The 17,755-nt window shown below is 39.6% G+C and overlaps 1 protein-coding gene across 1 annotated transcript in view; it reads left to right on the top strand.

Moving 5' to 3' along the window:
* Positions 1 to 17,755, top strand: part of LOC126263646 (Down syndrome cell adhesion molecule-like protein Dscam2) — a 421,438-nt gene that overhangs the window by 317,219 nt on the left and 86,464 nt on the right. Inside the window, exons 23-24 of the mRNA XM_049960745.1 lie at positions 9,298 to 9,437; positions 15,850 to 16,000. Of these exons, the coding sequence (XP_049816702.1) occupies positions 9,298 to 9,437; positions 15,850 to 16,000 (291 nt within the window). The remainder of the gene's footprint in view (positions 1 to 9,297; positions 9,438 to 15,849; positions 16,001 to 17,755) is intronic.

Here is a 17,755-nt window from a genome sequence, read left to right as displayed (position 1 = left end):
CTTCCCCTCTATCCATTCCATCCTGTGCTCCCCCTCTGTTCATACTTTTGTCAATTCAGCCTCCATCCATCCATGCCCACCTGCATGTGCAGCCCCTACATATTAGGTTGAAGAAGCAGGCCAATCCTACTCCAAAACAACACAACTGTTGTGCAGGGCAGCTTACACATACATGACTGGAAATTAGTTTCTTGCCCCTGACATGTAGGCTGCCCTGCAAAGCAGGTCAATAAAGCAGGTTGATGCTATTCCCACAGAACAAATCAGTCATGCAGTGTAGCCTATACTTCAGAGGCTAAAAAAAAATTACATTTGCAACTCTCCTCCTATAAATAGTTTGCTTTGTATATATTAAGTATCCTCTTCTATGTGTCTTGTTATTTCGTCCTACTTTTTCTGGGCTCAAGCTTTACAATGAGCAAAACAGGACAACAAGGGGTTACCACTCCAGATAGATTATATAATGGTAAGACAGAGATTTAGGAACCAGGTTTTAAATTGTAAGACATTTCCAGGGGCAGATGTGGACTCTGACCACAATCTACTGGTTATGAACTGTAGATTAAAACTAAAGAAACTGCAACAAGGTGGGAATTTAAGGAGATGGGACCTGGATAAACTGAAAGAACCAGAAGTTGTAGCGAGTTTCAGGGAGAGCATAAGGGAACAATTGACAGGAACGGGGGAAAGAAATACAGTAGAAGAATTATGGGTAGCTTTGAGAGATGAAGTAGTGAAGGCAGCAGAGGATCAAGTAGGTAAAAAGACGAGGGCTAGTAGAAATCCTTGGGTAACAGAAGAAATATTGAATTTAATTGATTAAAGGAGAAAATATAAAAATGCAGTGAATGAAGCAGGCAGAAAGGAATACAAACGTCTCAAAAATGAGATCGACAGGAAGTGCAAAATGGCTAAGCAGGGATGGCTAGAGAACAAATGTAAGGATATAGAGGCTTATCTCACTAGGGGTAAGATAGATACTGCCTACAGGAAAATTAAAGAGACCTTTGGAGAAAAGAGAACCACTTGTATGAATATCAAGAGCTCAGATGGAAACCCAGTTCTAAGCAATGAAGGGAAATCAGAAAGGTGGAAGGAGTATATAGAGGGTCTATACAAGGGCGATGTACTTGAGGGCAGTATTATAGAAATGGAAGAGGACGTAGATGAAGATGAAATGGGAGATATGATACTGCGTGAAGAGTTTGACAGAGCACTGAAAGACCTAAGTCGAAACAAGGCCCCGGGAGTAGACAACATTCCATTAGAACTACTGATAGCCTTGGGAGAGGCAGCCATGACAAAACTCTACCATCTGGTGAGCAAGATGTATGAGACAGGCGAAATACCATCAGACTTTAAGAAGAATATAATAATTCCAATCCCAAAGAAAACAGGTGTTGACAGATGTGAAAATGACTGAACTATCAGTTTAATAAGTCACGGCTGCAAAATACTAACGCAAATTCTTTACAGACGAATGGAAAAACTGGTAGAAGCTGACCTCAGGGAAGATCAGTTTGGATTCCGTAAAAATATTGGAACAATACTGACCCTACGACTTATCTTAGCAGCAAGATTAAGAAAAGTCAAACTTATGTTTCTAGCATTTGTAGACTTAGAGAAAGCTTTTGACAATGTTGAGTGAAATATTCTGAAGGTGGCAGGGGTGAAAAACAGAAAGTGAAAAGCTATTTACAATTTGTACAGAAACCAGATGGAAGTTATAAGAGTCGAGGGACATGAAAGGGAAGCAGTGGTTGGGAAGGGAGTAAGGCAGGGTTGTAGCCTCTCCCCGATGTTATTCAATCCATATATTGAGCAAGCAGCAAAGGAAACAAAAGAAAAATTCGGAGTAGGAATTAAAATCCATGGAGAAGAAATTATGACTTTAAAATTTGCCAATGACATTGTAATTCTGTCAGAGACAGCAAAGGACTTGGAAGAGCAGTTGAATGGAATGGACAGTGTCTTGAAAGGAGGATATAAGGTGGACATCAACAAAAGCAAAACGAAGATAATGGAATGTAGTCGAATTAACTTGGGTGATGCTGAGGGAATTAGATTAGGAAATGAGACACTTAAAGTAGTAAAGGAGCTTTGCTATTTGGGAAGCAAAATAACTGATGATGGTCAAAGTAGAGAGGATATAAAATGTAGACTGGCAATGGCAAGGAAAGCGTTTCTGAAGAAGAGAAATTTGTTAACATTGAGTATAGATTTAAGTGACAGGAAGTCGTTTTTGAAAGTATTTGTGTGGAGTGTAGCCATGTATGGAAGTGAAACATGGACGATAAGTAGTTTGGACAAGAAGGGAATAGAAGCTTGTGAAATGTGGTGCTACAGAAGAATGCTGAAGATTAGATGGGTAGATCACATAACTAATGAGGAGGTACTGAATAGATTGGGGAGAAGAGACGTTTGTGGCACAACTTGACTAGAAGAAGGGATCAGTTGGCAGGACATGTTCAGAGGCATCAAGGGATCACCATTTCAGTATTGGAGGACAGTGTGGAGGGTAAAAATCATAGAGGGAGACCAAGAGATGAATACACTAAGCAGATTCAGAAGGATGTAGGCTGCAGTACGTACTGGGAGATGAAGCAGCTTGCACAGGATAGAGTAGCATGGAGAGCTGCATCAAACCAGTCTCAGGACTGAAGACCACAGCAACAACAACATGATGATGCACTGTTGCCATACACTTTCACTAACTCAGTATCGACTTTTTTTTAATGTATAATTGCCATTTGACTGTACAACAGGTTATATCTTTCAAAAAGTTTTATACGACTGTATGGAATGTTGTCGGTTTGTTTTCCTTCAAATGTGGGAAAAAATTATGGTATGATACTCCACTTTATCAATGTGGTGTGCCATTTTGTTTTGGCTCCTCTAGCAGAGTGCTTCAGGACTGTGGCTTACATATTTCATGCATACCAGGACAGCAGCTAACTAACTACAAAAAGGCAAATAATTCATTGCTTAACTTTTTTAAAGTTTTAATTAAATATTTGACTAGCCCTCATGATGGTGACCAAGACAGACATCATAAATTGTTCTGACCAAATGACAATGAATCTGAGATATCAACTGCTGGATCATGGCCATTATTTGTGAAAAATGAAACAGTTTCCCTGTAGACTGGATTAATTAATTTGATGAATGTTTAATGGATCTTGTGCGTAATAATATTGTATGGTGCAGAATAATTCAAACGGTTCAAAAATGTGTTAAGTTTTCCTGGCACTCATATTCATTCATTTACTCATACACTGTGTTTTGTAAATTATATTATAAAGCAGAGCCTTCAGGGACGAGAAACTAGACCAGTTTTACATTAACAGGTAGAAGTAGCCACTGCAGTCTACTTCTGTAAAGTAGACTTAAAAAAAATTACTTCATGTAAATAAGTATTGAGGTCTGTACATTGCTAGAATCACTCCCTAGTGTTTCCAAGTCTATTACTCGAGTACATTATTCAAAGATCTATGCAATGCATTACTCATTTAGGGGTATGACCTGTGGCTTCATTCTACTTTTTATGTGTGTAGCTCTTCCACCATTCCTGATATTATATCTACAGTACTCTGATGCTTGTATCAACATCTACATACATACTCCACAAGTCACTGTACGATGCACGGCAGAGGTGTACCGCTGCTAGTCATTCCCTTTCCTTTTCCACTTGCAAATGGCTCGACTGTCTATATGCTTCCCTATGAGGCCTGGTCTCTCTTATAATGTCTTCACAGTCCTTATGTGAGATGTGTGTTGGAGGGGTAGGATTGTTCTGCAGTGTGTCACAAACGCTAATTCTGTAAACTTCCTCAACAGTGTTTCCCATTTGAGTTCATGAAGCATTTCTGTAATACATCTATGTTGATCAAACCTACTGGTAACAAATCTAGCAGCATATCTTTGAATTGCTTCAATGCCTTCCTTTAATCTGATCTGGTGAAGGCCCCAAACACTTGAGCAGTGCTCCAGAACGGGTGGCACAAGTGTTCTAAATGTAGTCTCTTCATAAATGAGCTATGCTTTCATAGAATTCTCTCAATAAACTGAAGCTGACCACTTGCCTACTCTAATACTGACCTTATGTGCTCATTCCATTACATGTCACTTTGCAACATTATTCCTAGATATTTAACTGACAAGACTGTGGCAAGCTGCACACCACGAATACTTTATTGAATGCTGTTACCATTCCATTAAGTCTTTTTGAAATTTTGCTTGCACCTTGATACATAAGTTGGAAATGTCCACCAGCAGAAGGACCACATTCATGCCATAAATTTCCTTACTCTCATACATACTGACATTCAGTTTTCTAATTTGGTCCACAAAACTCTCAGTGGACTCACCCCGTCTTTGTGACATACTGCTTAACTGCTCATGATAATATCTGAAACTTTTCATTCTCCTACGACACTACAATAGGCCTTTCCTCAGAACTCATAATGGCTGAGGATTTGTTGATTCCTCATGATACATCACATACTTTCACACTGCCTTCTAAATATAACTTAGCAATATATAACTAATGTCCCTCTGACCAACAACTCTGCTGTCAACAGGTTGTCCACAAAAACTAATACATCCTCTTATGCTGTACCTGAAAAAGAAGAAACTGGGGTAACAGCACTAGTATCCAGAATGGGCACTGAGAAACCGGACAAAGCCTCATTTAATGCATCTAATCATCTATGCAAGTCTGTGTTATTTGCCCTCATCTGAGCCATTTGCTTTAGTACTGCACCTTTAATGGTAGCCCCATTGTTATCCTAGTTTGCTCATTGTAAATCATGAGTCTACAAAAATAGGACAAAAGAGGGAAATACTTAACAAAGCTTTTACATCTTTACAAACACTACTTAATCCCTTGTTTGAGTGTTAACTGTGCATGCTCTTTGCAGTCTCTGGGATAATGACCAGTCCTATACATTTAAAACAGATGACCTATGATGTAGGTCGCTGTCACAGACTGCTTCTGACACCAGTGTAATAATGTGAGTTGTGGGTACTGTTATACATGGAGATGGCTAATTCAGAATGGCATGCAGGATGCAACTGGTGGTTGCAAAATCAGAAATGCTCCATTAGCAATGGAGATTCTCATACAGAGGTTGCTGGCAGTGACTTGAAGGCAAGCATTGACCCCCAGGCAGCTGTATCCTGCTCGGGAAGGGCAGCACGGTCAGATCATGGCCGGTGTGGATGCCCAGTTGACTGTGTGCTGCCTCAACAAAGGATAACAGCAAAAAGTGTTGCTCAGGGAAGACTGATGTCAAGTACGTGGCAAGCTGTAGGCGCAGAGCATTCAGCCACTACTGCGAATGGTCAGGTGTGTGGTATGTTGTCCATGAACCCAAACCCTACACCCAAAGGCCAGTTGGAATCACCCTGGATGTTGCCCCAGCGGGTCGTCCCTAGTTCGTCGCCCCAGCTGGTCGTCCCTAGTTCAAGCACCAGCAGCATCAGATCTATCAGTGACTCATAGACCCCAGCTAGCTAAGATTATGGCTAGATATAGTTCAGGCTGGGTAACACACATTGGGCCATTGCCCGGCACGGAGTACGTCTCAGTGTCAATAGCAGTCAAAGACAACGTACTACTAGGTCTGAGCGGTGAATAGTTATGGTAGAGTTACCCATCTCTGTTATGACTGGGCTATGCCTTTGGTTTGGTAGGGACAGAGATGGTGCATTGTCAGGTCACGGCCTTAAGTAATTCAGCTCACAAATGCCGCAGACTCGGCAGACAATTCGTGCACATCACCTCAAGCAATATTGTGGCTCTGGCAGTGTAACTTTACAGATAGCTAGCTAGACTGCCTGGCCATTGCTTGTGAAGTCTGTTCAGAGGGGTGTTGGCACAACACTGCACTCCATACATAAGTGCAGTGGGAAGCAGCCCTAATGACTGGTACTATGGGAAGTGCCCTCTGGCATGCACTTCACAGAAGTTTGCAGAGTATGAATGTAGATGTGGAATGGAGTGGAACAAGGGGATTGAGATGTACCTCAGACAAATAATGTACCCACAGAAATAGAACTCATGTTCAAGTTAACTTATATATACAATACTGAAAAGCACTTTAATTTTTTACATGCAAAAAAAGCTGAAATTGTCTTCTGAAGTGACAGATTTGCATTATGATATGCATTGTTACATTGTACAATCATAACTGCAGCTGCAACTATTGACAATGAATATTTGCATTAACTGTTTTGACTTATGAGAGACCGAGCAAGGTAGTGCAGTGGTTCGCATCATGCCATCTGGATTTAAGTATTCCATTGCACAGCCAATTCCCTGCTCCATCCTTTCCTAAACAGAGCTTGTGCACCATCTCTAAATACATTCTCCTCCTCCTTAACTTCTGAGAACCAACAGATAATGAAAAGGCAAATGCATAGTAATACTACACCACAATTATATCCACAAAGAAACTACTAAATTAAAAATAAGCAAATTAGAACAAAGCATAGCCTTTTTTGTACTAAACTTGATAATTTCAAAGGTGACTAATGTTCTTAAACTTAGAAATCTCTACAAGTTGAAAATGTGTGATTTTGATTTCAAGCTCTTATTCGTAAACTTCTGCAAAAATTATTGGTACTAAACACTTTCATGTGACTGGGAAAATCCACATAGGCATAGAGAGAGAACAGGCACAAAGCAGATGTGACTAGCCCACTTGTTGAGCACAGACAAAATCTCAGTTACAGTATTTCATTCACTCTGTATTCAGTCTTTATGATTAACTTCTGTCAACCACATATTATACTTTTCTTTGCCTTATACACCAAGTACAAAAGATAGTGAACAACTCTGAATTTTTCATCCTGTCTCAAGGCATTCCTAAGATTTCAAATCCAACAAAGAAACCAAGGCTCATTTCTACATTTATGTACTGGTAAAGCCTCAGCGCAGAAACATTTTCACCAGAGATTGATTGGTTTTACTCTTTATTATGAAAAGGATAGATTGCTAGGCACCCTATAGCAGAGAGTCACAAACAGACTCAATCAAAAGCCTACCAAACATTTTAACTTTTGGCCAAAAGGACTTTTTCTGAAGTAGAAAAGACACACAAGCACAATTTACTCACACATGACCACTGACTCTGGCCACTGTCACTGGACTGAGTCTGGCCAGAACCAGAGGTCATGTGTCTGTGAGTTGTGCTTGTGTGAATGTCTGTTTGTTTTCTACTCAGAAGAAGGTCTTTTGACCAAAAGCTGAAATGTATAGCAGTCTTCTTGTTGTGTCTGTCTGTGTGTCTGTCAATGTCTTGTTTATGTGGTGAGTAGCAATTACCCATTTCATAATACTGCTGTTATCCCATTCCAGATTTTCCATTGTTTGGTTTTACTCTTTATTATTATTGTAGTTATTATTTTATGCCTGAACATTTTTCTTTTTGAAGGGATAAATGAAAAATATTATGTGTCATGTTTAAGAGTTCCAGAGCCTTTGGCATTAATTTAGGAATTCAAGCTGTCTCCTGTGTACTCAATAGGCACACAATATTTGCCAAAAAATATTAAAATCAAATTCAACAACTGTCATACCGCTCCTATTGTTGTTGTTGTGGTCTTCAGTTCTGAGACTGGTTTGATGCAGCTCTCCATGCTACTCTATCCATTCAACTGCTCTTCCAAGTCCTTTGCTGTCTCTGACAGAATTACAATGTCATCGGCGAACCTCAAAGTTTATGATTTTAATACCTACTCTGAATTTTTCTTTTGTTTCCTTCACTGCTTGCTCAATTTACAGATTGCAAGCTTCTTCATCTCCCAGTACCTACTGCAGCTTACATCCTTCTGAATCTGCTTAGTGTATTCATCTCTTGGTCTCCCTCTACGATTTTTACCCTCCACGCTGCCCTCCAATGTTAAATTTGTGATCCCTTGATGCTTCAGAACATGTCCTACCAATCAGTCCCTTCTTCTTGTCAAGTTGTGCCACAAATGCCTCTTCTCCCCAATTCTATTCAATACCTCCTCATTAGTTATGTGATCTACCCATCTAATCTTCAGCATTCTTCTGTAGCACCACATTTCACAAGCTTCTATTCCCTTCTTGTCCAAACTTGTCCTGACACTTAAATCTATACTCAATGTTAACAAATTTCTCTTCTTCAGAAACGCTTTCCTTGCCATTGCCAGTCTACATTTTATATTCTCTCTACATTGACCATCATCAGTTATTTTGCTCCCCAAATAGCAAAATTCCTTTACTACTTTAAGTGTCTCATTTCCTAATCTAATTCCCTCAGCATCACCTGAGTTAATTCGACTACATTCCATTATTCTTGTTTTGCTTTTGTTGATGTTCATCTTATACCCTCCTTTCAAGACACTATCCATTCCATTCAACTGCTCTTCCAAGTCCTTTGCTGTCTCTGACAGAATTACAATGTCATCGGCGAACCTCAAAGTTTATGATTTTAATACCTACTCCGAATTTTTCTTTTGTTTCCTTCACTGCTTGCTCAATTTACAGATTGAATAACATCGGGGAGAGACTACAACCCTGTCTCACTCCCTTCCCAACCACTGCTTCCGCTCCTATTAAATTATGATAAAGTTTACTTTTATCTTCTGAACAGTTAATTTTCATCATCACAATAAATAAAGAATTTTCTAGCTTAGAGCTGAATAGGCCAGCAAATGATGACTTGGCAGCTACTATGTAGGATAAATCAATAAAGGTAGTCCATCTTTTTATAAAATTAAGTGGAGAAGCATGCTTTGATATCTGTAGCTGACTGATCTGGTAATGGTTGTTCTCTGACCACGACAGGAGAATTGTGAAATTACAGAGCATAGTTGTATGATTAGGTCTCAGAAAGTTAAAGCTGTGAAAGAAAATCATAAATTCACTTCATATTATTGTAACTAGTTTGCAGTTACTTCATCAATTATTTACTCATGTAGTTCATGTGATTTCTACTGTAAGAAATTTCAGTAAAACACAATTTTTATCTTTGACTTTCTCTTCTTGAGATGTAAAAATGACAATGTTGCCACTCAGGTAAGGATTGTCATTGGCTTTAGTGCAAACAAGGCATGAATATCCTGCAGAAAACCAACATGTTTCACATCAGTAAGATAATTGTATATTGATTTATTTGACCAAAAACTATGTAACTGTAAATACCTATAGGAATAAAACAAATTTAATAAAGAGTGAGTCTCATTAATTCACCCATTTTTGGAAAAGCAGACTGGGTTTAGAATGTTTTAAAAGTGCAGTTTATTGAATTGCTATCTCTTTCTTTTCAGTTCCTGGCTCACCAGCTGCCATTAAGGCAATTTCACTTACTTCTGACTCTATACTTGTTTCATGGTTACCTCCTGAGAACGCAAATGGAATTATTACACTTTATACTGTCTATTTTAAAGGAAGACATCATGTAACAAAGGTTTGTTGTAATGATATTCTATGTAAAATCAGATTCTAATTAAACCATCTCTTGGTACTGGTGTTCCCATTGCATCACTTATTCATTGTAATGTATTTATTTATTTGTCTTTGGAGACCCCATTACAGTCTCTGACATCCTGATTTCCATAACATCAGTGGAAAATAATAATTCCCCCCTCTCACTCTCACTCTCTCTCTCTCTCTCTCTCTCTCTCTCTCTCTCTCTCTCTCTCTCTCACACACACACACACACACACACACACACACACACACACACAGCAAAGGGACACTTTCCCATTTTCCTCCACCATCCACTCCATCTTTCGAATGATTCAATAACCTCTGTCCATATCAGTTACACTAACCATCAATAGGTACCTCCATTTAAATAGCTGTCATCCCACTCACACTGAAAAGTCTCTCCCATACAGACTGAACACGTGAGGAGGGCACATGAAGCAATCCTTTTTGTCAATAGTTTTCTCAAAAATAACATCACCTTCCCTCCAGGGATTCCCACTTCAGTTCCCAAAGCATCTCTGTAACACTTATGTTTTGTTCAAAGCTAACAGTAAGGATTCTTGCAGCCTGCCTCTAAATTGCTTCTATGTCTTCCTTTAATCCGAGATGGTACATATCCCAAACACTCAAGCAGTACTCAAGAACAAGAATGGGTTGAACCAGTGTCCTATATGTGATCTCTTTACAGGTGAACCATTCTTTCCTAAAATCTTCCCAATAAACCGAAGTTGACCATTTGCCTTCCCTACCAGAGTTTTCGCATGCTTGTTCCATCTCATATCACTTTGTTACATCATGCCCAGATATTTAAATGACTTGACCATGTCTAGCAGGACACTAGTAATACTGTACCTGAACATTACAGGTTTGTTCTTCCTACTCATCTACAATAACTTGCTTTTTTCCACATTTAGGGCTAGCTGCCATTCATCACACCAACTAGAAACTTTGTCTAAGTAGTCTTGTACCTACCTACAGTCATTGAACTTCAACACCTAACTGTACACCATAGCATCATCAACAAACAACTGCAGATTTCTGCCCATCCTGTCCACCAAATCATTTATATATATAGAAGACAACAGCATTCCTGTCACACATCCCTGGGGCACTCACTATCAATGACACCCGTCTGTGATGAACACTTGCCATCGAGGAAAACATACTGAGTTCTATTATTTAAGAAGACTCTGAGCCAATCAGATATCTGTGACCTTATTCCTATATGCTTGTAACTTTTTTAACAGCATGCAATGGGGTGCCATGTTAAATGCTTTCCAGAAATCTGCCTATTGTCCTTTATCCAATTTGCAGTACATCATGTGAGGAAAGGGCAAACCAAGTTTTGCACAAGCATTGCTTTCTAAAACCATTCTGATTCATGGACATAAGCCTCTCAGTCTCAAGAAAGTTTATTATATTCAAACTCAGAATACCTTCAAGGATTCTGCAGCAAACAGAAGTTAGGGATATTGGTCTCTAATTTTGCATGTCTGTTCTTTTACCCTTCTTATATACTGGAGTCACCTGCACTTTTTTCCAGTTGCTTTGGACATTTTGCTGTGTGAGAGATTCACAATATATGCAAGCTAGGTAAGGGGCCAATGCTGTTGCTTACTCTTTGTAAAATTGAACTGGGATTCCATCCGACCTGGTGATTTATTTGCTTTCAAATCTTTCAGTTGTTTCTCTACACCAGTGATGTTTATTACTTTGTCATCATCTGTCTGATGGTCAAATGATGGTATGTTTGTATGATTCTCCTGTGTGAATGATTTCTTGACTGGGAAATTTAAAACTTCGACTTTCGTTTTGATCTTCAACTGCCACACGACACTGGTAAACAAGGGACTGAGAGGAAGCCTTAGACCGGCTTAGCGATTTTACATAACACCAGAATTTTCTTGGGTTCTCTGCCAGATCTTTTGCTAAGGATGCTGGTAATTGTATGCTTTTTGCATAGTTATTTTCACAGATGCACGAGTCTCTTCCAAACTTCACTTGTCATCATTTGTGCATTCCCTTTTGAACCAAGAGTACAACAGTCTTTGCTTCCTCAGAATCCTCTGAATTTTGTTATTAAGCCATGGTGGGTCTGTCCCACCCTTTATCCACTTACTACGCACTTAACTCTCCAGAACATGACAATTTACAATCTGCTTAAACATTGCCCATAATTCCTCTACATCCATATTACTGGAATTAAGTGATGCCAATTCACTGTTTAAGTGAGATGTCAGTAACTGCTTAGCTGCTCTATACAGCAAAAACTCTCTCCTAGCCTTTGTGACTTATTTATTAACTTTTGTAATCAGAGTTGCTATAATGACATCATGATTGCTAATACCCATTTCTATACTGATAATGTCAATAAGGTCCGGACTATTTGCAGCTACAAGGTCTAAGGTATTTCCATTGCATGTGGGATGCTGAGCTAGCTGGTCAAAACAGCGTTCATAAGTATTTTGCATGACTGTCTGTCTGTACGCCCAGCAATGAATCCATAGACATCTTGGTAGGTTAAAGTCACTTCCAACAAGTACTGTGTGATCTGGGCCTTTATGCACCATCGACCGTAGACTTTCTTTTAATGACTATAGAACTGTCACAGCAGAATCGGATGTCCAGTAAAAACATCCAACAATTAGCTTGGTTTCACCTACTTCTTTTATGTGTGACCAGATGACTTCACTGTCACACTCAACTTTGACCTCAAAACAGACCATATTTTTGTCAACTTCAATGAACACTCTCTTTCTTATGGTCTCTAATCTGTCTTTGTGATACACATTCCATGACTCTCAGAGCTTCCCTCTTTGGGTTACAGCCAGCTTTCACACCCCAAAAATAATTTGAGCATGAGGACTTTCCTGGAGGGCTGTAAATTTGGGAACTTTATTACAAATACTTTGACAATTTACGGATAAAATTATGACAGCTGAAGTGTCTTTATTCTGAATGCTGTTTGACTTCCCTCGCTGTGTATCAGCTGGTGGGTGTTCATCAGAACACCTTAAACTACTGCCTAACCTAAAAAACCGTCATGAGCACTCCACAAGTACTCTGCCACCTGAATAGCTGCTTCCTTTGTGTAGTGCACTACTGACCAATCAAGGGGAGTTCTACAAATGACCAAACAATAATACAGGTCTAGAAATCAACAGTGAGGACCATCAAAAGAGTCAACAAAGCCTTTGGTTGAGACCTTCCACTCGGATCCAAACCAAAGGACCCCAATCAACTCTGGGAACAATGCTGCAAATTGTGAGCTCTGTTTCCACCCCACACTTGAAGCCAGCTGTCTTCACCCCCTCTGCCAGCCGCCTGTACCCACCAGCTACCTGTACCTGTTATCCACAGGTCCTTTCCAGTTACCTTTCTTATACCTCAGTTTATTTGGCCACCTCCTAAGACTGCCCTCAGAGAACTTTGAACACACACCATCATTCCACAATATTTCAATATCTATCCTCCTTGTATGCTGATCATTCCTGACAGTTTTCTTGAACCTAAGTCTGTTTTTCATGGTTACTAAATCACTAATTTATATCTTGGGCTAGGTAGTCTGTAGAATCTAATACCTGTTTTTGGAAACTGTCTTATCATGATGTACTCCATCTGGTACATTCCTTTTTGATGGCTCCTCCTACTGTGATTTTTCAACAGAGTATTTACTATTACGAGCTGAAATTTACTGTAGAACTCAAGAAGTCTTTCTTCTTTCTTGTTCATATTGCAGAACCTGTGTTATCCCGTTAGTCTGCCTTCTATTCGTTTCCTTACTTTTGTTTTACTGATAACTAGGTAGATCACTGCTGTGAAGTACCTAGCGTTTGCAAATAAAGACTGGCACTAAGTCAGTGGTCAAAAATGCAGTAGAGAGTGGCTGTAACAACTACAAGAAACATGAGTCCAAACCGTAGCCTCCAGGACTTGTTCCTCTCCAGGCAATGGGACTTCCACTTAAAAACTGGTTGCCACTAAAAAAAGCCCTTGTTTTTAAGTGTAGTTGCATGAGTAGGAATGAAATAGTCATGTGTTCCTTAATGTTAACAGTAATCTTGTATACATTTCCAATAAACTGACTAGTTACATATCATTTTGATAAAAGTATCATTCAAATTATCTATGGAATTGTAACTAACTAACTAACACAACTGGGGAAAATGGTTCATTCCCCACAGACTCTCCACTGCTTAAAGGCTATGTCTTGGCTTAGTAAGCCTACAGTGTGGGCAGAGATGATAACCATGCCTCACAGAATGTTGAGGCGAGGAGCTCTGGCAGGTAGTGAGTGGAAGCCTGGGAGGCAGCAGTGTGGACCTTTACCAGATGGGAGGCTTAGTTGGCAGTGGTGGGAAACTTGGTTGTTTACATGGATCCTGATGGGGACATAACATCACTTAGCTGTTGTGAATAGTGGTGACTGGGATGATACACAAGGTGCTCTGGGGCAACCACTTGACACATTTGATGTCCTCTGTCACCAGTGAAGACACCTTCAGTCCACTCCAGTATTGACTGTATGTAAGAGATCAAGAATAGTATGGGCATGCTGGGTTATGTGCAGAAGACCAAAAATAATATGATGCCTGTGCCAATACAGCATCATGGCTGCGCTATGGTTGCATACCGAGATTGATCTGTATGAGGTGAGGAAGCTTATCAGGGCTTCCTCAGAGGTTGCCATTGTTATCATCTTGTGCATTTGAGCCTTAACATTCTGACTCTGGTGCAGGATAAAAATTAGTAATGTTAGACATATTATGCTGTTACTTTGGCAAAAGAAATGGAACTCGCCTGTTGTTAACTGTGAGCTATTGTCAGATATGATTTGAAACACTCTTTCCAAGATATAGATCATATCTGGTGCCCAAGTTTTAGTTGCTGATGTCACTGATATGAGCAAGGTTTCATGAATGATTGGGAGTCAGCTGTGAAGAGAAATGTCATACTCTTTTCGAAAGCTGGACCAAATATTTGTTGTCAATGTCAATCTTCCACAACATGCATTCAAGCAGAGTTCCAAATCAAAGTTGAGGTCCAGAACTGTGTGGTAAAAGCTGTAGTCTAGAATCTGCATAATGAAGGCTCCAATATTGAAAAACAAACAGCCAGTCAACCTGTCAGGGCAGATTCTCTTTCCTTTACTGAAGAGCATCCTCCTCTAACCTGTGTTCTATAGCCCCATATTCACAGAACTGAAGGTGGAGCTGTGTGCCACACAAATATCACTGTCCCTCTCCAAATTCACCTCCATGGTGTTGGAGTGGCAGGATATTGGATCTGCTACAGTGTTCAAATCCCCCTCCCCCATGACTATGAGATTTCCACCTCGCTTTCTATACTGTGTTACCCATTCAGTCCTCTCATTTACCTCCTCTGTTTTGTCATCCCCTGCTAGCGAGATTGACATGTACACTGGAACTATATTTGTTGGTGTTGGTTTTGTTTAAGTTCTGATGAAAATCATCCTATTACTCTGCTGTCAGCAGTATCTCAGACTTTGTGAGCTTTCCTGTTCACAGAGAGTCCTACTTCCATTACATTACTTATTGATGCAGTTGATAATACACTAAATTTATCTGACCTTCATCTACTTTTCATTTCATGTCATTGACCCCTGCTACATCAAGATTCAGCAACTGGCTTTTGACTTGTGATCTTCAGTTTATATTTGTTTCAAATTTTTTCAGACGTTTCACCAACATGGTTTTCAGCAGAGTAAGTATGATTCCTTATACCTTTAGTCTCAAGACTCTATAGGTGAAGATTTTTTACTAAAAATCTAAACAGTGGTACGGATCAAACACAATACCCAGGACTTTAAGATTAGTAGTGAAAGACATTATTTCTAGACCAGTCCATTCTTACTTCACATACATTAAAGTTATGTCAGAATCAACATTTTCTTCACAGGTGTAAGAAACATGCCGAAGCAACTGCCAAATACTTTATGACATCCCAGTTATCTGGACACATTCTTGCAGGCTCTCCCTGCCCCCTCTCTTGCTCCCTCTCCCTTCTCTTCCAGTGCTGAAAGAGCAAGGAAATTTTTCCATCCCTATATTAGAGACATTCTGGAATGGTAGCTGCTCTCCAGATATTTGCTGTCTTTATGCAGATTAAATTTTCATCAACGCAAAACCTTAGGAAAAAATTAAATTTACTCTACAAATGAGTTTAATTATTTTATGAATTATCACTGGAGCTTTGGCTCACAATCACATCAGCTGATGAAAATTAACTATAATCAGTTTATGAAATACAAATTGACTAAATAATGATGCTGATTCCTATCTTATCAATAAACATATGATTGAATTTAATACTTCTCGTGCTCTGTTTATACTATATACTCCAATATTTCTGAATTCCCTTATTTACAGCCAATGAGTTTCAAGGTAGGACCTACAATAAACACTCATGAAGTTCGAGGTCTGAAGGAAACAGAGCAGTATGAATTCTGGGTGACAGCATCTACGATTGTGGGAGAAGGAGAAAGTGGAAGACCAGTCATCCAAACACCAAACTCAAAAGGTAGCAGAATTAGTTTTAATATTAATATAGCTAGATTCACATAAGTGCTATAATCAGCAATCATTCAAGAAATTACTTGTACTCAAAAAACGTTTCTTCATACAGAAAATATTAGCAATAACTAAGGGATTAGATATAAAGCATTTACCACACTTTTAGTTACATTGAAAAGGATTTCGAAAAATGAAACTACAATCAAACAATGATGACATAGACTTTTATCAACCAGAAAACTGTGAACATTCCAACACATCCTCCCATCTATAGATGAACAGTGTTATTAATAATTAAAAAATGTAGACACTTTCATAGTTAATATCGTGAACAAAATGATATATTGTTGCAATTTTGCATGTTAGTGTAGTCCATTGTTATCTCATAGGTTCTTGGTGTGAATTTTCCAGCAGATGACAATGCAGCAATGAATGAAGTTAAGAATGTTGTTTGAGTAATGCAAGGCAATGTTGAAATAGGATGTATGTAAAGAAAGGTTTGGCTGACCAAAAGCATCAATAACTCCAGCTTCCAGCACTACTGTGTTGCAACGTTTTACAATGTCACCTCAGAAATCTGTGAGGCAGGGTCCATGCAAAAGCGGGGTAAGCCTATCAAGCATATGGCAAGTTCTGGAGATTAAAAAGTGGAAAGTGTGCATTCCAAGATCACTGCACACTACAGATGAGGACAACCTTGACTGAAGGCTGGGGTACTGAGAGGAGTGAAGGCATGCTTTGCAAGGATGAATGGTTTGCAGGGATGGTTATCTGGTCTGATGAGGTGCAGTTCAAAATGAATGGTACAGTAAACTGCCACAACTGCCTGTGCTCCTGGAATGCTCATGTTCACTTGAACAAACGTTTTTAATCTACTGGGTGTTATGTGTGGTGTGGTTTGTCATTGTGTGGTTTGATTGGATCACTCATCTTTGAAAGTAGCATCACAAATGAGGTTTATATTTTCATATCCTGCAAACGTCAATTTTACCTGCCATACTAGAGGTATTTGGAAACGAAAGATTTTACCTACAAAAAGATGGTGCTCTGCCTCACTACCACAGAGAGTCAGAGCCTACTTAGATGAAAATCTACCTGGACGATGGATATGTCGAAGAGGAGCTGTTGAGTACCCACCACAGTCTCCAGACCTTACACCTCTTGACTTCTACCTGTGGGAGACCTTAAAAAAAATGAAGTTTTTCGACAGAAGCCACCTACACTGAATGAGCTATGAGAAACCATTCAGCCATCCTGTGCAGCAATTACAAAGGCAACACTGACAGCCATAGTGATAATATCATACATTTTCAACATAAATACTATTGGATTAAACGAGACCACTCACCAAAAAGTAGAAGCATTGAGTTGTCAATAGGGATACACAAAAGAAAGAAAACTTGCTAGACTAACAGTGCCAATGTCATAGTTTGGCAGGTGGACTGGCTGTGGTGGGGGTAGTTTTGGACAGGCTGGATAAAGGGAGTGGGAAGTGGGAGGCAGGGAGAGGGACTGGGGGTGGGTGGCTAGTGATTTGGAGGGAGACAGCCAGTTTGCCGATTAGAAATGCGGGAGGGAGAGGTGGCGTGTACATGGGCTTGGCATATAATACACAAATGTTCAGGCTGGTGGGGAGTGGCACATGCTCAAAGCAATGTAGTGACATGAATTGGGAGGGGGTGACAGGAAGGAGGAAGAGGAATCTTTGGGTCAGACCCTTCCTCCATCTGTTCCCCTTCCCAATTCATGACCCCATGTCACC

This window comes from Schistocerca nitens, chromosome 1, assembly GCF_023898315.1.
Source record: "Schistocerca nitens isolate TAMUIC-IGC-003100 chromosome 1, iqSchNite1.1, whole genome shotgun sequence".
Lineage (NCBI taxonomy): Eukaryota > Metazoa > Arthropoda > Insecta > Orthoptera > Acrididae > Schistocerca > Schistocerca nitens.
The sequence above is the reverse complement of the archived record's forward strand: the minus strand, read 5'-3'. Positions and strand labels throughout refer to the sequence as shown.